At 63.3% G+C, this 24,944-nt stretch overlaps 1 protein-coding gene across 2 annotated transcripts; it reads left to right on the top strand.

The window, feature by feature from the left end:
- The first annotated feature begins 163 nt into the window (after nucleotides 1-163).
- AP1B1 (adaptor related protein complex 1 subunit beta 1) lies at nucleotides 164-24,746 on the top strand. 2 transcript variants are annotated; one of them, XM_080628850.1, is made up of 22 exons: nucleotides 164-195; nucleotides 3,525-3,583; nucleotides 4,528-4,587; nucleotides 6,298-6,403; nucleotides 7,242-7,377; nucleotides 8,409-8,654; nucleotides 9,531-9,721; nucleotides 10,512-10,733; nucleotides 12,575-12,695; nucleotides 12,866-12,961; nucleotides 14,100-14,215; nucleotides 14,780-14,945; nucleotides 15,650-15,748; nucleotides 16,227-16,486; nucleotides 17,452-17,653; nucleotides 18,661-18,804; nucleotides 19,267-19,412; nucleotides 19,836-19,965; nucleotides 20,707-20,791; nucleotides 22,255-22,341; nucleotides 22,843-22,997; nucleotides 24,045-24,746. In XM_080628850.1, exons 3-22 carry the CDS (start codon nucleotides 4,551-4,553, stop codon nucleotides 24,117-24,119), a joined length of 2,820 nt encoding a protein of 939 aa, XP_080484976.1. In that variant the 5' UTR covers nucleotides 164-195; nucleotides 3,525-3,583; nucleotides 4,528-4,550; the 3' UTR covers nucleotides 24,120-24,746. The 2 variants fall into 2 exon arrangements, with proteins under 2 accessions (XP_080484976.1, XP_080484977.1); XM_080628851.1 differs by lacking the exon at nucleotides 15,650-15,748.
- The last annotated feature ends 198 nt before the right edge of the window (nucleotides 24,747-24,944 follow it).

Below are 24,944 nucleotides of genomic sequence, written 5' to 3'. Positions count from 1 at the left end.
CACGCCCATCCCGCCGTACATCCACGCCCACATCGACCACAACCACGCCCACCCTGCCCATATTCGCACTGTAGTCCCGCCCATTCCCGCCTTAGCCCCGCCCACCTCGCTCCATCCCGCCCAGGAAGCTCTCCCGCTGTCGGCGCTCACTTCCGCTGGGCCGGTGGCAGCGGGCGGCGGCGGCTGCAGGGGCAGGTACGGGCCGGGGCCTCCCTTCCGTCCTCCGCTGCGGGCGCTGCTCTGGGGCTCGGGGCCGGGTCCTCCCCGTTCCCCTCCACCCCCGGGCCGCGGCCGCAGCGGGAAGCGCGGGTTCCCTCTGCCCGCGCTGCGAGGCCGCGGCCGCCCCCCCCCCCGCCCCGCGCCCGGAGCCTCCCGCCGGAGGTGAAGGGACTCGGAGGGCTCCGGCGCTCCCGGGCTGCGGGTGGCTGGGGGGGGGAGCGCGGTGCCCGGGGCAGCTGCGGGGCCTCCGTGGGGAGGGTCGGGACCGGGCGCTGCTGAAGCGCGGAGTGAGCCGGGAGCGGGGCAGGGGTGGGACAGGCTCTGATGCGCTGCGCTTGCTGCCTCCTCTGTGGAGGCTTTAACGGGGGAGCCCAACCCTGCCCGTGAAGCAGCTTCTGCCCATAGGAGGTGTTACCGGTGTCTCCTCCCAAGTGCTCTGTGGGGCGTGCACTGCCCAGGGATGCGCTCGCCCCCTCCAGCAGCAGCGGGGCTCATGCACAGGGCATTGATGGGTGCTGGGAGGAGCAAAAGCGCAGCCTGGTTCGGTGGCCGTGGCTGCTTCATGGCTGTTGTCAGGACCGATTTGATGCTTTGGGGCACCCAGGGGGATGCGGGAGGTGTTGGTCCTTGCCTGGGTCGAGCCCTGTGGAGCTATGGCCGTTCCCCTTGTCCTGTCCCTACAGGCCCTTGTCCCAAGCCCCTCTCCAGGTTTCCTGCAGCCCCTTTAGGCACTGGAGCTGCTCTCAGGTCTCCCCTTCAGGAGCCTTCTCTTCTCCAGGCTGCCCCAGCCCAGCTCTCTCAGCCTGGCTCCAAGCAGGGATGCTCCAGCCCTCGCAGCATCCCCTGTGCTGTGGGAGCTGTCACCGGGGCTGATGCTGCATCCGGCACCCCCAGAACCTGCTCCTTCCTGTGTTGGTTGGGGGGCACTGGAGGTGTTGTCCCCTCTTAAGGTGCTCTCTGGCCTTGTGCTGCTTCAGACCCACCCTGGCTCTGCAGAGCACGGTGCTTTGTGCAGTGGGATCCTGTGCGGTGCTGTGCCTGGGGCTGTGGCCCATAGGACACCTCAGGGCTTTCCTCTGTGGGCTTCAGTCCCCAGTTGTTCACTGATGGGATGTCCAATTGTGCCCATGTTTTCCCACGTGCAGGTGCTCTCGGGGTCCCTCTGCCATCTGCAGGGCCAGATGCGGTGATGCTGGATTGCTCAAGCTATTGATCACCTTTGGCACCTTGCGAAGGCCGCAGTGGGGCTGGCAGTGGGTTTCCCATCCCATGCGGGGTTGGTTGATGGGACATGGACCCTCTCGGCTGGGCAGTAACAGGTTTCCAAGAGGATCCATCCATCCCCTGCGCTCATTGGTGGCTCCTGATCTTGAGGTGCTTAATGGCTCTGAGCAGTGGCTTCCATGCAGGGACACTGGGGTGTAAGCACAGCCTAGTGGGGACCTGCGGGGTCAGAGGATGGATGGGACAGCCCTGGTCCCTGTGGGACCATGGAGAGGTGGGAGCCGAGCTCAGGATGCTGCAGTGGGTTCCCGGCCTGAGGCTGGCTCGGGTTAGGCTGCTCCTTAGGGAAACGCCGTCCTAGGGAGTGAGGATGGGGCTGGTGCCGGCTGCAGGGAGAGGTGTGGGGCTGAGCACCAATGGAATCCATCGGGATACCCCATGGAGCCTCGCTGCTGCGAGCAAGGACAGAGCCGGGTTCAGCACAAGGCTCTTTAGGTGCTGGCTCTTGCATCCTCATTGCCCTCCTGTGGGGAGGTCAGAGCTTGCTGTCAGCCTCCGAACCCTGTCCTGGGCTGTCACAGGGGCTGCAGAGGGGTCAGTGGGGCCATGGGGAGCCCTCTCGGTGTCATAACCAGGCACCAGCGTGCCTGGGGCACGGTTTGAGTGCTCCCGTGATGCTTACTTGGATGGCCCATTCCTCTGGAGGAGCAGCAGCGCTCCCCCTGCATCCCTTCCCACGCAGTGGGTCTCGTGCTGCAGCATCCCGGCCTTCCAGGATGGAGGAATGGAATCCCAGAGTCCCAGCCTCAGCTGGGTTGGAAGGGACCTTAAAGCTCCTCCAGCTCCAACCCCTGCCATGGCAGGGACCCCTTCCACTGGAGCAGCTTGCTCCAAGCCCCTGTGTCCAACCTGGCTTTGCTTCCCTGCATCCAAACCCGGCTCCGGGTAAGTTTGGTGAGGAGATGGGACAAAGCTGGAGCCACCCCAGGGAGCTCGGGAGCTTTTTGTCTCCCCTGCGTTGTCGCTGCCCACCTCGCATCCTGCTTTTCCCGGTGCTGTCCTGTGGGACGTCAGCGGTGCCGGGATGGATCCTTCCTGGGAAGGAGCCGCAGGAGCAAACACGGGCACTGAGCCCTGGCTCTGCGCCTGCAGATGGGCTCCTGTGTTTAGCAAGGGTGCGGTGCCCTCAGCTCCGCAGCCAGACCTGTCCTTAGGGGCGGATCGGGGCTGTTTGCTCTGGGTCTGATGCTCCCCTGTGCCGGGAATGGGGCTTCTTGACCCTCTGGATGCAGCTCCGGAGCCGGAGCCCTGCCCTATCCACGCCTTGGCCCAGCTCAAGCACCACAAAGGTGATGTGGAGGGGATGGGGTGAGACGAGAGCTGCACCCCCTGAACCCTTTCCTTTGCCCTCCTTAAAAGCAGCGCCAGGCACCAGCGCTGGACCCTGCCCGAGCTTGTGAAAGGGGAATTCACCTTTGGTCGCGTCCTGGGGCTGTCGGGGCCCTGCTTGTCCCCCTGGGGGTGCTGAGCACCCAGCTTTGGTGCTGCTTGAACTGGGATCGGCCTCTCCTCGCCCTGCTCCGGGCACTGTGTTCAGGGCTGGTCCTGCTGCTGTGGGGAGCAGGGGAGAGCCCTGGCTCCTGAGCTCAGGCTGGAGGAGGCAATTCAGGGCTTGGAATCCTCTCAGTCTCCCCTCGGGCAGGTTAAAGCCATCCCCCTTGGCCTGTCCCTACAGGCCCTTGTCCCAAGCCCCTCTCCAGGTTTCCTGCAGCCCCTTTAGGCACTGGAGCTGCTCTCAGGTCTCCCCTTCAGGAGCCTTCTCTTCTCCAGGCTGCCCCAGCCCAGCTCTCTCAGCCTGGCTCCAGAGCAGAGCTGCTCCAGCCCTCGCAGCACCTCCCCTGCCCTGCTTTGCGTGGTTGGGTCCCGCCGCGGTGCCGGGGCTGGGGCAGCACCGGATGGATCCCGGCTCCGCGCTGGCTGCAGCCGTTCCCTGCAGGCTCCAGCTTCGCTGCCTGCAGCGCGGGGCTGAGCCGGAGCCAGGGCAGGGACTGCAGCGAATCCTCCTCCTCCCTCCCTTGCAGGACAGGATCTGAGCTGCTGCTGCGCTGCAGCCGGGAGGACAGCTCCGAACGCACCGCAGGTAACGGGAGCCGCGTCCCGCAGGGAGCTCCTTGCTGGGTACCCCCGTGGCGCACTTGTCCCCTGTAACAGCATCAGCACCGCGCTGCCAGCACCCGCAGCGAGCCCCACACCGCGGCTCCCTCCCTGCCAGCCCCACTGCCTGCGTGCTCAGCACCGCATCCTTGTGTCCCTGCCGGCGAGCCCTGCCCGGCTTGGCCGGGGAGCAGAGGATGCAGCTCCTGTGGCCGCATCAGGGCACTGCTGCGCTTGGCTTCGGAGATGCTCATTTACATCTGAAACCCATTTGTAAGCGCTTTCCTTCCCCTCTCTTTTTGGCTCGGCTGCCTCGGCCCCTCCGCACCAGGAGGCCGCTGCGGGCTTTCAAGGACGAGCCTCTGGTGCCTTTGCTGGCAAAGGGATGGGTGGGAGAGCCGGAAAAGCCCGGTCCCTGCTGACCCCGCGCGGGCAGCGCGGCTCCCTCGGTCTGCCCGGCTGAGCCGCAGGGGCTGGGTGGAAGCCGCAGGCCCTCGCCATGGAAAGCAGCGCTGCTGGGGCAGGGATGGGTTTGGAAGCCGCTCCCTTTGATCTCGAGGCAGAGCCTTTGGCTCCAGCGCTGGGTTCTCCTCGTTTCCTCTTCCCATCCCGGAGCTGTTCCCCATGGAGGAGGGAGGGATTGGGGGGGGTTCCCTGGAAAAGTGGGGTTTGGGCAGGGAGAGGTGAATGCCAGGAGGTCACTGAGCCCTTGCTGCAGGGGTGAGGGTTGCCCCTTCAGTGGTGTCCTCAGTGACTGCCTTCCTCCTCCTCATCCTCCTTCACGTGCTCTTTAGTGAACCATAATGGGCTTCATCTCCTCCCATGAGATCCCATTTCCCTGCCCTGGCTTTTCCTTCCTGGAGCTTTGCATAAGGACCCCAGCAAGGGTCCGATCGACCCTCAGCCCCTCTGCTCTGCCTCTGTTCCCAGAGCCCAGCTCGCTGGAGGCCACCATGACCGACTCCAAGTACTTCACCACCACCAAGAAAGGTAGGAGAAGGAGCAGGAGCCTCCCGCAGCCCTTCCCCATGGACTCAGGCAGCCAGGACCTGGTGCAGAGCCCAGCTCTTGCCCCAGACCCAAGTGGGGTGCTGTGATTGACACCTCAGGGTGGTTCTTGGGGTCAGAGCATCTTGGGACCAGCCCCCTGGACCCAGACAGGCACAATGGGATGTGGGAGCTGCCAGAGGGACATGGGATGTGGGAGCTGCCAGAGGGACATGGGATGTGGGAGCTGCCAGAGGGACATGGGATGTGGGAGCTGCCACAGGGACATGGGATGTGGGAGCTGCCAGAGGGACATGGGATGTGGGAGCTGCCAGAGGGACATGGGATGTGGGAGCTGTCATAGGGACATGGGATGTGGGAGCTGCCAGAGGGACATGGGATGTGGGAGCTGCCACAGGGACATGGGATGTGGGAGCTGCCAGAGGGACATGGGATGTGGGAGCTGCCAGAGGGACATGGGATGTGGGAGCTGCCAGAGGGACATGGGATGTGGGAGCTGCCACAGGGACATGGGATGTGGGAGCTGTCATAGGGACATGGGATGTGGGAGCTGCCACAGGGACATGGGATGTGGGAGCTGTCATAGGGACATGGGATGTGGGAGCTGCCAGAGGGACATGGGATGTGGGAGCTGCCAGAGGGACATGGGATGTGGGAGCTGCCACAGGGACATGGGATGTGGGAGCTGTCATAGGGACATGGGATGTGGGAGCTGTCATAGGGACATGGGATGTGGGAGCTGCCATAGGGACATGGGGTGTGGGAGCTGCCATAGGGACATGGGGTGTGGGAGCTGCCAGAGGGACATGGGATGTGGGAGCTGTCATAGGGACATGGGATGTGGGAGCTGCCATAGGGACATGGGATGTGGGAGCTGCCAGAGGGACATGGGATGTGGGAGCTGCCATAGGGACATGGGATGTGGGAGCTGCCAGAGGGACATGGGATGTGGGAGCTGTCATAGGGACATGGGATGTGGGAGCTGCCACAGGGACATGGGATGTGGGAGCTGCCAGAGGGACATGGGATGTGGGAGCTGCCACAGGGACATGGGATGTGGGAGCTGTCATAGGGACATGGGATGTGGGAGCTGTCATAGGGACATGGGATGTGGGAGCTGCCATAGGGACATGGGATGTGGGAGCTGTCATAGGGACATGGGATGTGGGAGCTGCCAGAGGGACATGGGATGTGGCAGCTGCCAGAGGGACATGGGATGTGGGAGCTGCCACAGGGACATGGGATGTGGGAGCTGTCATAGGGACATGGGATGTGGGAGCTGCCAGAGGGACATGGGATGTGGGAGCTGCCAGAGGGACATGGGATGTGGGAGCTGCCAGAGGGACATGGGATGTGGGAGCTCCCATCCTTTCCATGGAGGAGCCGGTCCCACCGTGCGCCTGCATTGGCCACTGTGTGTTCCTGCCCTCATGCAGGCTGTGCTGCTCTCCCCAGGTAGGCGAGGGCCCCCCAACAGCCGTGTGTGGGGCTGGAGCTGCCCCATGTGCTGTAATAACCACCCCACAGCCCAAAATCCCCCCGCAGTGAGCCCCAGCTCCTGTGCTCGAGCTGCGGGTGCTGGTGCTCATCACTCCCACAGCATCTCCCTGGGCTGGGGGATCCACATGGATGCGCTGGCTCCCATTGAGGTGGGGGCCCCATGCTTCAGCTCCCCTTTCCCCCTTCGTCCAGGGGAGATCTTTGAGCTGAAGGCTGAACTGAACAGCGACAAGAAGGAGAAGAAGAAGGAGGCTGTGAAGAAGGTGATCGCGTCCATGACTGTGGGCAAGGATGTCAGGTAGGGGCTGGTGCTGCTGGGGGGGGCTCCTGCTTGTCCCTGGTGCCTCCAAGGGGTTTTCCTGCTGGATTTCATCTGGGATGGGGGCTGCCCGCAGCTGTGCCTGGGGTGTTTGTGTAAGTGGCTCTGTGGCAGGCAGGGCCTGCCTGCATGGGGTGTAATCTGCCTAAAAGGATTGCTCTGGCCGGCACTGGGATTATTCTGCTTCCTGCGTGTGTTATAAGAACCAAGCAGGAACCCCACTGTGAGCTTGTAGGGCAGAGGCCTCGGGGTTCATTATCCTTTTGCAGCCACCCCAGTCCCAAAGCGCAGGGAGCTGGTTTCCCCCTTGTCCTGTATCCATGGGGCCGAGCAGCACATGGCTCCCTGTGCCCTCATCCTGCACAGACCCATGAGGGATGCCCTGGGTGCATCCTGGGTGCCCTGGGTTTGATCCTGTGAGCAATGGGTGGGTTTGTGGTGCTGGAGACGCTTCCCAGAGACATGTGCTGGGGAGGGATCACCCCCCTGTTACCCTCTCATCTTGACTGCCTTTCTTAAGGTGGTTTAACAGTCTAATGGGTCTTTAATAATCCAATTGGTTTGTGGTGAAACAGCATCTCTGGCATCCCGCAGCTGAGGGTGTTTGGGAAGGGGAAGCCCCCAGCTCCATGCTGGCAGAGCATCATCCTGCTGCAGGCTGGTCCTGCATGGGGTGTTCTCCAGTTCCCCATCCCTGGCAGTGTTCAAGGCCAGGTTGGACACAGGGGCTTGGAGCAAGCTGCTCCAGTGGAAGGGGTCCCTGCCTGTGGCAGGGGTTGGAGCTGGAGGAGCTTGAAGGAAGTGCTTTGTGTTGCAGCGCGCTCTTCCCGGACGTGGTGAACTGCATGCAGACGGACAACCTGGAGCTGAAGAAGCTGGTCTACCTCTACCTGATGAACTACGCCAAGAGCCAGCCCGACATGGCCATCATGGCAGTGAACACCTTTGTGAAGGTGAGGGGCGAGGGCTGTGTGCCCTGAGCCGTGTGCTGCGGGGGGGGGTCAGTGTACTGCAGGCATCCCTGCTTTCATGCAAGGCCAGCACGCTGAGCTGCCCCGTACCCTGCCTTCGGGGCAGGAGAACTGAGCAGCTGTGCCCGGTAGTGCAGAAGGAAGCAGTTTCTTGGCAGCCTCCTGCTGTGTCAGCAGCAGCTTCGCTTGTGGGCAGCTCCCGTGATGGAGCTGTCATCATGTGAGCCTGGGCACTGAACCTCTGCAGCTGAGAGAGCCCTCGTGAGCTTCCATTGGAGCCGGGGGTGGAAGAGCACGTTTGTTAGGAATGCGGGAAGGGTTTGGGTTGGAAGGGACCTTAAAGCTCCTCCAGCTCCAACCCCTGCCACGGGCAGGGACCCCTTCCACTGGAGCAGCTTGCTCCAAGCCCCTGTGTCCAACCTGGCCTTGAACACTGCCAGGGATGGGGCAGCCACAGCTTCTCTGGGCACCCTGGGCCAGCGCCTCAGCACCCTCACAGGGAAGAGCTTCTGCCTAAGAGCTCATCTCAGTCTCCCCTCGGGCAGGTTCAAGCCATTCCCCTTGTCCTGTCCCTGCATCCCTTGTCCCAAGCCCCTCTCCAGGTTTCCTGCAGCCCCTTTAGGCACTGGAGCTGCTCTCAGGTCTCCCCTTCAGGAGCCTTCTCTTCTCCAGGCTGCCCCAGCCCAGCTCTCTCAGCCTGGCTCCAGAGCAGAGCTGCTCCAGCCCTCGCAGCATCCCCATGGCCTCCTCTGGCCTCGCTCCCACAGCTCCACGTCCCTCCGGTGCTGCTGCCTGGAGCTCAGCACCAAGTCATTGCCAAGTCACTTGGTGTTAGGGCTTGGTGGCATTCAAGGGAGCTTTGGCATCTTAGGAGCTAAAGCCCCGTGGGTGACTTGTTCTGAAGAGCCGAGTGTTAAAACCTCTGGAGAGCGGAGGTCCCGATGCCAGCACCGATAGCTGTGACTGAAGCAGCAGTGGCCACAGTTTCTCCTGTCCCCCTCTCATCCCTGCAGGACTGTGAGGACCCCAACCCGCTGATCCGGGCGCTGGCGGTGCGGACCATGGGCTGCATCCGTGTGGATAAGATAACGGAATACCTGTGCGAGCCCCTGCGGAAGTGCCTCAAGGACGAGGACCCCTACGTGCGCAAGACGGCCGCTGTCTGCGTGGCGAAGCTGCACGACATCAATGCCCAGCTGGTGGAGGACCAGGGCTTCCTGGACACCCTCAAAGACCTCATCTCCGACTCCAACCCCATGGTGATTGCATCCTGCCTTCTCCTCCTCTCCTCTCTTCATCCAAGTGGCAGTAAATGCTCTCCCTTCATCACCCTTCATCTTATGCTTCCCCTTCACTCTGTTTCCAGTGCTGTTGGGGGCTGTTGGTTCTCAGGGCTCCAGGCTCTCTTCCTCGTCCTGGAGCCCTGTTTCCTGCATGGAACGTTTCTCCAGTTCCCCATCCCTGGCAGTGTTCAAGGCCAGGTTGGACACAGGGGCTTGGATCAAGCTGCTCCAGTGGAAGGGGTCCCTGCCTGTGGCAGGGGTTGGAGCTGGAGGAGCTTTAAGGTCCCTTCCAACCCAAACCGTTCTGTGATGCTGGGGTTCCTTGGCAGTGCGTTGTTATTCCAGTGGGAGGAGGCTGGAGCAGGGATGGTGACAGAGGGGAGCTGCTGCCTGGCTCTGACACCACCTCGCTGGTGCCTTTTGCCTCTGCTGAGGGTTTCCTGACATCTGGGAGCTTCAAAGCCAGCTTCCCGCAGGGGTTCTCTGCCCTCAGCCTTTGCTGCTCTTCACATCCTGCCCCACAGGAGTAGTGGTGACCCCGGGAGCTGCCGCAGAGAGGGAATGAATGGGCTCCTCCCCAGCAGGCACAGGGCCAAGGCTCGCTGCTGCTGAGCACATGGGAGCGCTCACGGATGTGCTGTGGGTGGTGGGACCGTGCTGGTGGTGATTGCTCATCTCCGCAGCATGAGCTGGCGGGGGGGAGATGCTGGTGCCCAGATGTCTCCGGATGCGAGGAGCTGATCCCGAGGAGGAGGCTCATCCGCTTGCAGCAGCTCCCCCCAGGCTGTTGGACCCCGTTTGGTGTCCCCTACCCCTGGTGTCCCCTAACCTGTGCCCTGTCCCCGCTGGCAGGTAGTGGCCAATGCAGTAGCGGCGCTGTCGGAGATAGCAGAGTCTCACCCCAGCAGCAACCTCCTGGACCTCAACCCGCAGTCCATCAACAAGCTGCTCACAGCCCTGAACGAGTGCACGGAGTGGGGCCAGATCTTCATCCTGGACTGCCTGGCTAACTACATGCCCAAGGATGACCGGGAGGCCCAGAGGTGAGGGAGGGTTTGGATGCTGCCCTCAAGGGGACCATTGAAGCAGGGCTGCAATAGGGAAGGGGGACAGGCAGGTATGGACTGAAGGGCCTGCCTCTGCCCCTTCTCCTCTGAGAAGGTCCTCCTGACCCTTGGAATCCTGCTGCGGGAAGTGGGACAGTGAGCATCTGCTGGCCACTGCGCCTGGGGCACGGCCATCTGGACAGTGCCGTGGTCCCATAGCGAGTCCTGTCCCCGTGCTGGCACAGGGGTTGCACTTGAGCTACTTCCGAATGTGCCCTTACCATGCAGCAAGGGGTGAGAGGCGCTGGGGAGCCCTGAAAGGGGGTCACTGCAATAGGAGTCAGCAGGGGCTGGGACATGACCTTCCTTGGGGTGCTTCAGCATCTCCTGGGAGGGTCCCGAGTGCTGCAGCCTCCACCAGTGCCGGGTTCCTCCTCAGCACTGCAGCAGAGTGGGAGCAGGAGGATGGGCTCCGATGGGTTCCGATGGGCTCCGATGGGCTCTGATGGGTTCCGATGGGCTCCGATGGGTTCCGATGGGCTCCGATGGGCTCTGATGGGTTCCGATGGGCTCCGATGGGCTCCGATGGGCTCCGATGGGTTCCGATGGGCTCCGATGGGCTCCGATGGGTTCCGATGGGCTCCGATGGGCTCCGATGGGTTCCGATGGGTTCCGATGGGCTCCGATGGGCTCCGATGGGCTCCGATGGGCTCCGATGGGTTCCGATGGGTTCCGATGGGCTCTGATGGGTTCTTCCCTTCCCTCCCCATCACCCCAACGCCTGCAGCATCTGCGAGCGGGTGACGCCGCGCCTGTCCCACGCCAACTCGGCCGTGGTGCTCTCGGCTGTGAAGGTGCTGATGAAGTTCATGGAGATGCTGTCCAAGGACCTGGATTACTACGGGACGCTGCTCAAGAAGCTGGCCCCGCCGCTGGTCACCCTGCTCTCTGCAGAGCCCGAGCTGCAGTACGTGGCCCTGCGCAACATCAACCTCATCGTGCAGAAAAGGTGGGTTCCCTGCTCCGGGATTCCCTCTTCCCTATGGATGCTGCTTCCCAAAGCATCAAACCCGCTGAGTGTGGTGGTGTTGGGGCTTTGCTGCCACGTCCCATTGCAGGGGGGTGTTTCTTGTTTAACATCTTCAGGGCTGAGCAGAGGGGTCAGGTGAGGCCGTGAGCAGGAGCCAAGCTGGGAGCTCCAGGAGGGTTTCTCATTGGAATGTAACAGGATCCCAGCCTGGTTTGGGGTGGAAGGGACCTTAAAGCTCCTCCAGCTCCAACCCCTGCCACGGGCAGGGACCCCTTCCACTGGAGCAGCTTGCTCCAAGCCCCTGTGTCCAACCTGGCCTTGAACACTGCCAGGGATGGGGCAGCCACAGCTTCTCTGGGCACCCTGGGCCAGCGCCTCAGCACCCTCACAGGGAAGAGCTTCTGCCTAAGAGCTCATCTCAGTCTCCCCTCGGGCAGGTTCAAGCCATTCCCCTTGGCCTGTCCCTACAGGCCCTTGTCCCAAGCCCCTCTCCAGGTTTCCTGCAGCCCCTTTAGGCACTGGAGCTGCTCTCAGGTCTCCCCTTCAGGAGCCTTCTCTTCTCCAGGCTGCCCCAGCCCAGCTCTCTCAGCCTGGCTCCAGAGCAGAGCTGCTCCAGCCCTCGCAGCATCCCCATGGCCTCCTCTGGCCTCGCTCCAACAGCTCCACGTCCCTCTTGTGCTGCTGCCCCAGAGCTGGATCAGGGCTGCAGGGGGGGTCTCCCCAGAGCACAGCAGAGGGGCAGGATCCCCTCCCTGAGCTGCTGCTCATGCTCTGGGGGTGCAGCCCAGCACACGGGGGGGGTTCTGGGCTCAGGCTGGGTCGTGGGGAGCTTCTCATCCCCCAACACCCCCAAAACCTGTTTAAAGCCTGATGTTATTTCCAATTTATTCTCTATCCTTGCTGCTTCGGGGCAGGAGGTGATGGCGAGGGCAGAAGCTGCCACTCTGGGTTAGTCCCTCGGTGTCAGTGAGGCAGCTCGGTCACATCCCCTTGTTTCTGCAGTGCTCCTTGGCTGGAGGCTGAGTCCTTTTGTCCCTTTGCTGGTCTCCACGTGCTGGTGCTGTGCGGGGCCCCACACGTGTGCCCGGAGCAGAGCTGGCCAGCTGGAGAGCCAGGCTCCGCGCTCACAGCCCCAGCAGATGCTGCTGCTCCTCCCCACCATCACCGTGGGTGTCCCTTATAAATAGCAGCAATTTCTGGGAGAAGCGGGAAGCAATTAATGTCCCTGGGAGCGGGAAGGGGGAGGCAGGTTCGTCCCCTTGGAGCAGGACCTGGCCTATCTCTTCCCAGCTTAGAGAGGGGATGAGGAAGGTCCAGCTTAGCCTTAGGGCCTGGGTTTGCATCCCTGCTCCCCCCAGCGTGTCCTTTGGCAAGACAAACGTCCCCTGTTGCTTCGTGTCTTTGTGGCAAGGTTGTGCTGTCCCCTCTGTGCCAGCCAAGGGGCGCAGTCCTGGCGGGATAATCACGGGATCTTGGATTCCTTGGCATTAAGCAGGCCCCCAAAACCTCGTGCTTGTGGCCAAGGAGCCTCATCCTGCTGGCCCAGAGCTGCTCACTCTCCTGGTCCGCGTTTCTCCAGCCTGTGTCCTCGATCCTTCCCCATCCCAGCTCCAGCCTGGGATCAGGAGCAATGGCTCATGCTCGTAGGAGGCTGATGGAGCAACGGATGGGTGTGGATTGGGGGCTGCAGGTGGGGTGAGTGGGTCCCCATCCATCTCCTGAGCAGCGTGCAGCAGGATCGGGGCTGGGTTTCTGGAAGCTCTTTGATGTCCTCTCTGTGTGGTCAAAGTGTTTCCCTCAATCACTGCCTCTCGTTGCAGGCCCGAGATCCTGAAGCACGAGATGAAGGTGTTCTTTGTGAAGTACAACGACCCCATCTACGTCAAGCTGGAGAAGCTGGACATCATGATCCGCCTGGCATCGCAGGCCAACATTGCTCAGGTCAGGGCCTGCCCGCACCAAGCAGGGCTGCGGGGAGCTCCAACCCCACGGGGAGGGATTCCCCGCGCTGTGCAGGATGCGGTGGAGCAGCTCTGCCCTGGCTGGGTCCCTGCCCCGCTTCCCTGGTGCCTTTCCTTGGTGCTGGCTCTCAGGGTCCCGTCCCCTCGCAGGTGCTGGCGGAGCTGAAGGAATACGCCACGGAGGTGGACGTGGACTTCGTGAGGAAGGCGGTTCGAGCCATCGGCCGCTGCGCCATCAAGGTGGAGGTGAGGGCTGGGGGCGCTGAGAGAGCTGGGCTGGGGCAGCCTGGACAAGAGAAGGCTCCTGAAGGGGGGACCTGAGAGCAGCTCCAGTGCCTAAAGGGGCTGCAGGAAACCTGGAGAGTTCAGGTACCTGGGAGGGATCTGGTCCCTCACTGGGCACTGGGGGGGTTTTGCTTCCCCTTGGGGTGATTTGAAGAAGGGGATTAATGGAATCCTCACTGGAGCAGCGGCTCTGGGTGCAGCGGAGTCACAGGCAGGGTCGTGCAGCTCTGAGGCAGCTGCTGCCGCACTGGGTTTACTCAGAGCATCCCCAGTCACAAACAGCTCAGTGCTGGTGAGGGGCAGGAGATGCTCTGGAGCAGGCTCAGGCTCTGCTGTTGGAGCAATCATAGAACAGTCAGGGTTGGAAAGGACCTTGAGATCATCCAGTTCCAACCCCCCTGCCATGGGCAGGGACACCTCACACTAAACCATGGCACCCAAGGCCTCATCCAACCTGGCCTTGAACACCACCAGGGATGGAGCATTCACAGCTTCCCTGGGCAACCCATTCCAGTGCCTCACCACCCTCTCAGTAAAGAACTTCTTCCTTAGATCCAATCTAAACTTCCCCTGTTTCAGTCTGAACCCGTTACCCCTTGTCCTGTCACTACAGTCCATAATGAAGAGTCCATTCCCAGCATCCTTGTAGGCCCCCTTCAGACACTGGAAGCTGCTCTGAGGTCTCCATGCAGCTTCTCTTCTCCAGGCTCCTCCGCAGTGAACCAGCCTTTCCCAAGGGGATTTATTACCATGGCACTGCTTTTCCCTCTGTCTTAATGCAGAGCCTGGTGGCTGTGAGCTCCGAGCTAAGGCAGGGTGCAAGGTGCTGCTGCTGAGGTTGGAGCCTGCTGCTGTGCTCCTGCACCCAGCAGTGTGAAATGCATCCCCTGGGATCAGGGGTAGGGAGAGAGGAGGCTCTGGGAGTGTGCAAGAAGATGAGAAGGAGCCAGGCATGGGTGGAAAGGGGAGACCCCACTTGCGTGTCCCCCGCTGTGTTCTGGGATGGGTTTGGGAGCGGTACGGAGGGGAGAAGGCAGCGGAGGCTTTGGGCTGGGGATGTAAGATCATTGCTCCTTGACTGACCCAGTGCCTCCACCAGCAATCGGCCGAGCGCTGTGTGAGCACCCTGCTCGACCTCATCCAGACCAAAGTGAACTACGTGGTGCAGGAGGCCATCGTGGTCATCAAGGACATCTTCCGCAAGTACCCCAACAAGTAGGTGACCCCGGGGTGGGTGCTGCTGCCCCTGTGCGGGCGCGCTCTGCGCTCGGGAGGGCCCTGGGATGAGCTCCCCATGGGGTGGTGGGTGCTGCCGTGGAGGCGGCTTTGGGTGCGTTGCCAGGTGGGGTTGGGATCACTGCCCAGCGCTGCCCCGGGGTTAACCTGGGGCAGGAGGACGGTGCCCAGCCCCACAGTGGCACTCTCAGATCCAGAGACCCGTGGGCAGGAGCCACCAGAGCCTTTTGAGGTCCCTTGTGTCAGCAGGAACCGTCCCTGGCTCTGAACTCATCACTGCTGATGCTGGGGCAAGGGCAGCAGGGGCAGAGGGAGCGTCCCAGGGTGTGTGTGATCAGGGAGTTGTGCCCTAACAGCAGCAGCAAATGTTAGTGATGAAGGGGAGCTCTGCACCAAGAGCAGGGCTGCTGGGGGGGGCGGGCAGAGGCCAGGGCTGGCGAGGAGGGGGACGTGCCCGGGGGGGAGCAGGCAGCCCCAGGCAGGCAGCGCCGGCTCCTGCCGTGGCCTGGCTCTGCTGAGGGTGCTGGGGCTGTCGCTGGGAAGGTACGAGAGCGTCATCGCCACCCTGTGCGAGAACCTGGACTCCCTGGACGAGCCCGAGGCGCGCGCTGCCATGATCTGGATCGTGGGGGAATACGCGGAGCGCATCGACAACGCGGACGAGCTGCTCGAGAGCTTCCTGGAGGGCTTCCACGACGAGAGCACCCAGGTACCGGGCACCCCGCGCCCTGGAGCCAGCGGGTGCTGAGGGTGCTCTGTGGGCAGGCCCGGCGCGGACCCGCAGCACCCATGGGATGCCACCGTGGTGCTGGCCCAAGCACCTTCCCTCCTTCGTAGCTGGGAAGGGGCCGAGAGGCCACCTTTGGTTCCTCAGTGCCAGGGCAGGATCAGCCCTTTGGAGCTGGGGAATGGAGGCGGAGGGGTGAAGTGAGCGGAGGGGACTGTGCCTGCCCCTTCTGCCGGGCAGATGGGGCTGGTGGCTTTGGAATGGGGGTTTCCGTCTGTGGAAGCTTCCTACAACCAATCCATGGGGAACAAGGGAAGTCTAAATGCATCCTGGCAAAGCAGCAGTCCTGGGGGCCCTGTGCTGGGCTAAAGGGGCTGTTGGAGGGGAATCCCTGCTGTTATCCTTGTACGAGTCAGAGGATGCTCTGGCCTTCCCCCATGTGGGACGCTGTATCCTGTGTGAGGCTGTGGCTGTGATGGGCTGAGGGTGAGCAGCTTGACCAGGGCTGCAGGCCTGGCTGGGAGCCCTGCGAGCATCCTGGCGCTTGTCACCAGCACTGCAGGGGTCCCCATGCGTTTGGTCAGGTTGGGGTTAGGTCCCTGCAGCACCTCTGGGGCGGTCCCTGTGCTCCTGCACAGGAGGGGTGGATGCGTCCCTGTGTCCCTGAGCTGCCTGTGCTCCCGCAGGTTCAGCTGCAGCTGCTCACAGCCATCGTGAAGCTGTTCCTGAAGAAGCCCACCGAGACCCAGGAGCTGGTGCAGCAGGTTCTGAGCCTGGCCACGCAGGTGGGTGACGGCTCCGGAGCCAGGGAAGAGCTCCCCTTGGCTCTGCCGTCCCCAGCAAGGCAGCGGGAATGGTGCCGCTGACAGGAGGGTGGTCATGGGAGGAGCTGAGTGAGGACAGCACCTCCTGCAGCACTGGAGGCAGCTTGTGCTGTTGCCCCGCTGCAGCTGGGCGAGCAAAGCAGCGCAGCCTCCCCACAGGGACATAAATGGCTTCAGCTTTTATCCCCATCATCCCTCTACTCATACAATCCCAGCCTGGTTTGGGTTGGAAGGGACCTTAAAGCTCCTCCAGCTCCAGCCCCTACCGTGAGCAGGGACACCTCACACTAGCCCATGGTGCCCAAGGCTCTGTGTCCACCCTGGCCTTGAAACGCCACAGCAAGACTCAGATAGGGGCAGGGTGCTCTGGGTTGCTCTGTGGTAGCTGCAGTTCCTCCTGCCCCGGTGGCCTCGGCACTCATCCTGCTGCTCCCCAAAGGACTCGGACAACCCCGACCTGCGGGACCGCGGCTACATCTACTGGCGCCTGCTGTCCACTGACCCCGTGGCTGCCAAGGAGGTGGTGCTGGCAGAGAAGCCCCTCATCTCCGAGGAGACCGACCTCATCGAGCCCACGCTGCTGGACGAGCTCATCTGCTACATCGGGACCTTGGCCTCCGTGTACCACAAACCCCCCAGCGCCTTCGTGGAGGGGAGCAGGGGGGTCGTGCACAAGAGCTTGCCCCCGCGAACGGGCTCGTGAGTATCCGCGTGCCCCCGGTGCTGGGACTGCCGTAGAGACACCGGTTTGGGTTGAAGGGACCTTCACTGCAAAGCAGCGCAGCCTCTCCACAGGGACATAAATGGCTTCAGCTTTTATCCCCATCATCCCTCTACTCATAGAATCCCAGTGTCCCAGCCTGGTTTGGGTTGGGAGGGACCTTAAAGCTCCTCCAGCTCCAACCCCTGCCACGGGCAGGGACCCCTTCCACTGGAGCAGCTTGCTCCAAGCCCCTGTGTCCAACCTGGCCTTGAACACTGCCAGGGATGGGGCAGCCACAGCTTCTCTGGGCACCCTGGGCCAGCGCCTCAGCACCCTCACAGGGAAGAGCTTCTGCCTAAGAGCTCATCTCAGTCTCCCCTCTGGCAGGTTCAAGCCATTCCCCTTGGCCTGTCCCTACAGGCCCTTGTCCCAAGCCCCTCTCCAGGTTTCCTGCAGCCCCTTTAGGCACTGGAGCTGCTCTCAGGTCTCCCCTTCAGGAGCCTTCTCTTCTCCAGGCTGCCCCAGCCCAGCTCTCTCAGCCTGGCTCCAGAGCAGAGCTGCTCCAGCCCTCGCAGCATCCCCATGGCCTCCTCTGCCCTCGCTCCAACAGCTCCACGTCCCTCTTGTGCTGCTGCCCCAGAGCTGGATCAGGGCTGCAGGGGGGGTCTCCCCAGGGGCAGGATCCCCTCCTTGTCCGGCTGCTCACACGCTGGGGATGCAGCCCATGGATCCGTGTCCTTGGAGCTGAGGTGCCCCATTCCCAAAGCAGGTCCTGCTGCAGGAGCAGGTTTCAGTGCTCCCTTACAAGGCTGAAGGAGTGATCTCAGACCCCGGTGGAGGATGCTCCCCTGGCAGCAGCGCTGCCTCCAGGCGCTGCCTGCAAAGCCCACCCGGGTGCTCTGGTGTCTCCATGGGACCCATCGGCTCCTCCTCAGCTCTTTTCCTTTGCCATTCCCTGCAGGAGCGAGAGCGCCGAGAGCCCGGACGCGGCCCCCCCGGGGGTGCAGGCAGGGGAGCAGCCGGCGGTGATCCCTGCGCAGGGAGACCTCCTGGGGGACCTGCTCAACCTGGACCTGGGGCCGCCGGTCAGCGGCCCCCCCATCGCCACCTCCGCCGTGCAGATGGGGGCTGTGGACCTGCTCGGGGGGGGCTTGGACAGCCTGGTACGTCACAGCCCCCCCCCAGCGCTGAGTCAGCACCCGGCTGGGGATGGGGGGGGCTCCTCCTTCCCTCCGCACTGGTGCAGCCGTAGGGATGCTGCACCCCGTTTACCTTGTCCTCATCCGATGGCTGCAGTGGGACCGGTGCTCCCGGGCCGTGAGGTCTGTGGATGCCCGCACTGTGCTGTGCTGCGGCGGTGATTGCTCGTCCCGAGCCCCCCCCAACCCCACTGCATGCAGAGAGAGTTTGGGGGCTCCTTTGCTGCGCCCCAGCTCCAGCAGAGGCTCCCAAGGGGAGGTCCCTTCCCTTCCTGCCCCTCATGGTCCATGACCCTCTCTTGTGGGCGTGCAGGGCTTGGGAATGGGATGAGGCACCCACGGTGCGCTCTGTGCTGGCTCCAGGGCACGCGTGGACGGGCGGACGTGGTGCTCGGCAGCACTGACCTCTCTTCCCTCCTGCCCTTCTCTTGTCTCTCTCTGGTTTTGTCTCCTCTCTCCTGGCTTCTCTCTGCATGTGCCTGGCTCCTCTCTGCGCCTTCCCTGCTTCTGCTTGGAGATGGGGGACGAGTCGGAAGGGGTATGGATCAGCCCTTGTCTTGGCCTTGTCCCCCACGTGTAGCCCCGACCGCGCTGCCCCTGCTCCCCCCGTGCAGCCTGAGCCCTCCTCTTCAGTGTCCCAATGTCACCCCACTTCCTCTGGGGGCAGCCAGGCCACTGCCTGGGACCACTGGAGCATCCCTACGGACTCCAGGCCATCACTGCCCCGTACCGACGCCCTTAGGGGATGCCCTAAGGAAGGACCCCAATGGGACCTGTCCCCTTTGTCCCCTGTGCCCATGGAGCACTGCTCATGCCCCTGTGTTCTCTTGCAGCTGCGGAGCGATGTGGGAGGCAGCCCTGCTGTGAGTGTGTGCTCCTGTCCTCACCCTCTGCATCCTCCTCCTCCTCCTCCTCCTCCTCCCGCCCTGCCCCGCGGTGCCCCCATAACCCATCCCTTTGTCCCCACACAGATCGGTGGCGGTGGCTTCACACCAGTGCCCAGCACCACGATGCCCACGAACCTGGGGGCCCCCCTCGGCAGCGGCCTCGGGGACCTCTTTGACCTCACCGGTGGGGTGGGCGCCCTGCCAGGGTCCTACGTGGCACCCAAAGCGGTGAGTGGGGTGCGTGGGCCCCAGCGTTAATGGGGCAGGGAGGGGAGGCCCCAAAGCAGAGGCGAGAGCAGGGGCTGCCAGGTCACGGCCTGGCCAGAGCTGGGTTTGGGCTGGGCTGTTCTGGGTGTGCAGGATGAGAGCCGCTGTGTCTGCAGCTCAGAGACTGAGACTGGGTTGGGTTGAAGGGGCCTTAAAGCTCCTCCAGCTCCAACCCCTGCCACAGGCAGGGACCCCTTCCACTGGAGCAGCTTGCTCCAAGCCCCTGTGTCCAACCTGGCCTTGAACACTGCCAGGGATGGGGCAGCCACAGCTTCTCTGGGCACCCTGGGCCAGCGCCTCAGCACCCTCACAGGGAAGAGCTTCTGCCTAAGAGCTCAGCTCAGTCTCCCCTCTGGCAGGTTAAAGCCATTCCCCTTGGCCTGGCCCTGCAGCCCCTCAGGGTCTCTTCTCTCCTCCCTCCAGGTGTGGCTCCCTGCCATGAAGGCCAAGGGGCTGGAGATCTCGGGCACCTTCGCTCGCCAGGTGGGCTCCATCTCCATGGAGCTGGTGCTGACCAACAAGGCCCTGCAGGTCATGTCCGACTTCGCCATCCAGTTCAACCGCAATAGGTGAGGAGCCTCAGGAGCCAGGGCCCTGCGCCCCGAGCTCAGCGGTTGTGCGTGGAATAGGCTGGGATGGAGGGGCTGCGAGGGCTGGACCAGCCTCTCGTGATGACCCTGCTCTCTGAAGGCTCTGGTGGTGATGAGCATCAAACCAAAGCCTCTAAGAAGTTGACTGAAGAGGCTGTTCCCAAAGCGCTGCCCCATTGCTTGTCCTGGTGAACCTCAAAGGGGCCCCACAAGGGATGGTCCTGAGGGATGCTCCCAATGGATGTGAATCTGTTTGGGAGGAAGGGGTGAGGTTTTGGGGCTGCCTGGTCCTGGTGTCCAGAGGAGGACAGGGAATGCTGCGGTGGGTTCGGGTGCCCTGTGCCATCGTCTGCTCCCCCCCCTCAACGACCCCCTGCCCTCCTCGTGTGTCCCCACCTCCAGCTTCGGCCTGGCCCCAGCAGCTCCTCTCCAGGTCCACGCTCCCCTCGCCCCCAACCAGTCCGTGGAGATCTCCCTTCCCCTGAACACGGTCGGCTCCGTCATGAAGATGGATCCATTGAACAACCTGCAGGTAGGGAACGGAGCTGGGAATGGGGCCCGGGCGAGGGCTGCCTCGGGAGGGGGCTGTGGGGCAGGATCCGGGTGAGGAGAAACAGCTCCGCAATGCTCCGCTCAGCCCGAGTCGGGTTTGACACCACCTCTATGGGGGGAGATCCTTCCCTGGCCTTGGATGCAGCCTGGCTCCAGAGGGGTGGGATGGGATGGGATGAGGGGAGGGGATGGGATGAGGGGAGGGGAGGGGATGGGATGAGGGGAGGGGATGGAATGGGATGAGGGGAGGGGATGGGATGGGATGAGGGAAGGGGATGGGATGGGATGAAGGGAGGGGATGGGATGGGATGAGGGGAGGGAAGGGGAGGGGATGGGATGGGATGAGGGGAGGGGATGGGATGGGATGAGGGGAGGGAAGGGGAGGGGATGGGATGGGATGAGGGGATGGGATGGGATGAGGGGAGGGGATGGGATGAGGGGAGGGGATGGGATGGGATGAGGGGAGGGGATAGGATGGGATGAGGGAAGGGGATGGGATGGGATGAAGGGAGGGGATGGGATGGGATGATGGGAGGGAAGGGGAGGGGATGGGATGGGATGAGGGGAGGGGGTGGGATGGGATGATGGGATTTGATGATGGGATTTGATGATGGGATGGGATGATGGGATGGGATGATGGGATGGGATGGGATGGGATGATGGGATGGGATGCTCACCAGGCTGGAGGAGGTGTTGATGTCCCCATGTCCTTCCATCCCAGGTGGCGGTGAAGAACAACATCGATGTGTTCTACTTCAGCACCCTGTACCCACTGCACATCCTCTTCGTGGAGGACGGGAAGATGGGTGAGAGTTGAGCTGTGTCCGGAGGTGCCGTCCCAGCCCCTGACCGCATTCCCAGCCCTGGGAATGCTGCCGGCAGCCTGGAGCAGGCAGGGATGCTGCCAGGCCTGCATTGGCCACGCTGTGGTACCTGAGCTGCTTTGAGGCACCCTCTGACTGCTGGGGCAGCTCTGGCTTTGCTTGGCACATCCAGATGGTGACCGGGCACTGATGGTGCCCCTCAGGGCTCGGTACTGGGGCCAGTGTTGAATATCCTCATTGGTGACCTGGATGAGGGGATCGAGGTATCTCCAGTGAACCTGCAGATGGCACCAGGTTCATCTGCTGGAGGGCAGGAGGCTCTGCAGAGGGATCTGGATGGGATCCATGGGATGAGGACAGGGCTCAGTGCCGGTCCTGCACTTGGGCCTTAACAACCCCCTGCAATGCTCCAGGATTGGGGAAGAGCGGTGGAAACTGCTCATGGGAAAGGAGCTGGGGGTGCTGATTGATGGAGCTGAGCATGAGCAGCTTGTGCCCAGGCAGCCAAGAAGCCCCCAGCATCCTGGCCTGGATCAGCACCAGTGCGGCAGCAGGGCCAGGGCAGGGATTGTGCCCCTGTGCTGGGCACTGGGGAGGCTGCACCTCGAATCCTGGGTTCAGCTCTGGGCCCCTCACTGCAAGGGAGACATTGAGGGGCTGGAGCAGGGCCAGAGAAGGGCAGCGGAGCTGGTGCAGGGACTGGAGCACAGTGTGATGGGGAAGGGCTGAGGGACCTGGGGGGTTCAGTCTGGAGAAGAGAAGGCTCAGGGGGGACCTGATGGCTCCCTACAAGTGCCTGAGAGGAGGATGGAGCCAGGAGGGGCTGGGCTCTGCTCCCAAGGAACAAGGGATGGGACAAGAGGAACCGGCCTCAAGCTGCACCAGGGCAGGTTTAGATGGAGCTGAGGAACAATTCCTGCCCCAGAGGGTGCTCAGGCATTGGAACAGGCTGCCCAGGGCAGGGCTGCAGGCACCGTCCCTGCAAGGGTTCACACCCCGTGGAGACGAGGCCTCAGTGCCATGGGTTAGGGGTGGCCTTGGCAGTGCTGGGAACGGTTGGACTGGATGAGCTGAAAGGGCTTTTCCAACCTGGTTGGTTCCAGGATTCCGTGATCCCTGTCCCTCAGCTGCCCCTCCCCAGCCAGCCCTGCTTGCTGACTCTGGAGCCAGCAGCTCTCCTGTGGGGCTGCCTTGGGAAGCTGCTGGAGGGGATTGCAGGATGGGATCCCTGTGGGCAGCAGTGAGGTGGCAGCGTCCCTGCTCCGTGTCCCTGCGCCGTGTCCCTGCGCCGTGTCCCTGCGCCGTGTCCCTGCTCCGTGTCCCTGCGCCGTGTCCCTGCGCCGTGTCCCTGCGCCGTGTCCCTGCGCCGTGTCCCTGCGCCGTGTCCCTGCGCCGTGCCGTGGGGATGCCGCGGGCTCAGCAGCGCTCCCCGTCCCTCCCTGCAGAGCGGCAGATGTTCCTGGCCACGTGGAAGGACATTCCCAACGAGAACGAGGCCCAGTTCCAGATCAAAGACTGTTCCCTCAATGCAGGTGGGTCCAATCCCTTCCCAAGGACCTGGCCGCTGGGGAGCAGCTCATCCCAGGGATCCCAGCGCAGGAGGCGGGAGCTCCATCCCCGTGTGCTGCAGGAGGGAGCTGATTTGCTTGCTCTGGACTCATTGGAGAGACCTGGGAGATGCTCTGAGGTCCCTGCATGGGGACCATTGCTGTGGGTCGGTCCCTGTAGAGAAGCCCCTGAGCAGCCGGTCCCGGCCCCCTAAGGCTCCTTGGCACCCCCTTGCTCTCCCGGCTCCTTCTCCAGGTGCCAGGCAGGATGAGCAGGATGGGACATCCACGTCCTCTCCATCCCTCTGGCAGCAGGGGGCTGAGCTTTGCGGGGTGGTTCCATGGGTGACCCGAGCTCGGGGCTGTCGCTGTGGGCAGGACCTGGGTGCTGCTCCTCGCTGTGTGGGGATGGAGGGTGCTGGATGTGCTGCCCCATGGATGGGCAGCCCCATGCCCTGCCCCACAGCAGCTCTCTCCCCCGTGCAGATGCCATTAGCAGCAAGCTCCAAGGCAGCAACATCTTCACCATCGCCAAGAGGAACGTGGAGGGGCAGGACATGCTCTACCAGTCCCTGAAGCTCACCAATGGCATCTGGGTGCTGGCGGAGCTCCGGATCCAGCCCAGCAACCCCAGCTTCACGGTACCTCCCCTCCCCTTGCCCTTCTGCCCCCACGTCAGCCCCGGGCCGAGGCTGCTGCTGCCCCACTGCTTGGAGCTTGGGCTGGGTGCTCCAATGGCGCATCCATGGTGGTGGGACCCCCCCAGCGCCAGCTCCATCCCCTGTGCTGGTCCCAGTGTCCTGTGGGGAGGGTGGGATGGGGCCTGTGGGGCTGGCCGGGCGCTCAGCACCACTCCTGGCTCTGTGGTGGCACCGAAAGGAGGTCCCATCCCCACATCTCCATTAGCATCAACCACAACCCCATCCCCTCCTTGGGTACCCCCAGCTCAGCCCAGCTGCTGGCAGCCTCGGAGCAAAGGCCTGGCTGTGATGTGGACCCAGCCCATCCCCGTGTCCTGCTGCTGGGGCCCATCCCTGTCCCTCGGGGCCGGTTTCCCTGGGGTTGGGATGAGCTGGGTCGCCTCCACTCACGTCTCTGCATCTCTGTCCCTGCTGCCCGTGCGCTCCGGCAGGATCTGGAGGTCAGGACACTGGTTTGTACCTGCTTGGGGCTGTCCCTGCCTGCTCCCGCTTCCCTGTCCCTGCATTCCCCAGCCCTGCCCGTCCCTTTGGTGCCTCTTGGCCTCAGCAGGTGAATCGGAGGGGCAGGATGCTGCCATGCATCCCTAGGGATGAGGGGAGCTGCACGTCCTTATCCCAGCGGATTCCCCCCTGGCTCTGCACCCCTTTGCCTGTGGCCTGAGCAGGAGCTCAAGGAGTTCACTCATTGACTCCTGAAGCAAATCACTGCTGAAGGTGCCTTTGGGGGCTCGGCTCCCCCCTGCAGCTGCAGGCAGGCACTGAAGCCTCCGTGTGTTCCTCGGCCTGGCCCCTGCATGCGCTGCCCCTGCCCCAGCAGCCGGGGAGGGGGTTTGGATGCTCGATGCCTTTTGGTACCAGCTTTGACCCCGCTGCAGGCAGGAGCTGGGGCCGTGCTGTGCCCATGGGCGATGCTGCAGCGTGTGGGGCTTGGGCATGGGGCTCCCGGCTGTGGGGCTGTGACCCCCATGCCCTTCTCTCTTCCCGCAGTTATCCCTGAAATGCCGCGCGCCGGAGGTGTCCCAGTACATCTACCAAGCCTATGAGACCATCCTGAAGAACTGAGGAGCTGCTGCAGCCCCTCGCCCTCCTCTCCTCCCGCTCCCAGCCCAGGAAGCGGGGCCGGACCCATGTGCATGTCTCATCTCCCCTTTCCTTCCTGCCAAGGAGCCAGCCCTTGGGACCCTCCCTCCATCTCCACTGGGGCTGGGGGGAGCAGAGGGAGGGCAGGGGCATCCCTGCATCCCTGTGGAGGTCCGTGTGTGAGTGATGCTGCATCCTCCTTGCTGATGATGTCCCCTCTGTGAGCCCTCGGGGGCCCGGGGGCTGCTGCTCTGTTTCACCCTGCACCCATCCACTGCCCATGGTGGGGTCTGGGGGAGGGTTCAGCACCCATGGGCTCGCTCTGAGCCTCTCTGCGGCCATGGGAGAGGGTCTCCTCCTCGTGGGAGCTGCTCCAGCGATCCCAGAAGGGCTCCAGGATCTCAAACCTGAGGCTGTGCTTCCACGTGCAGCACAAAAAGGGCTTTTCCAGCCCCATCCAGCCCCTCTGTGGGCCTGGGAGGGCTCCGAGCATCAATCACACCCCTCCCTCTGCCCCCCGCGCAGCCCCACGGCTCCCCGCTGTCACCCATGGGTGCTGGTGAGGCTGTGCTGCTCCTTCAGCCCCCCGAGCTCAAGCCATGGGTCACCCCTCACTGGAAGCACTGGGTGCAGGAGATATCTAATATATACACTAGAACTCTATGCTCTGCTCACGGCGAGTGGTCCATGAAGGTGACGTCTGCCCCTGGGGCTGCTGCTGGGGTCGGGGGGCTCCATGGGGTGAATCCTGGCTGTGGAGATGGGCACCAGCACCCCCCAGCACAGGGGCTCCGGGCTACAGCACCC

This window comes from Psittacula echo, assembly GCF_963264785.1.
Source record: "Psittacula echo genome assembly, chromosome: 13".
Classification (NCBI taxonomy): Eukaryota; Metazoa; Chordata; class Aves; order Psittaciformes; family Psittacidae; genus Psittacula; species Psittacula echo.
This window is presented reverse-complemented; position numbering and strand designations above follow the sequence as displayed.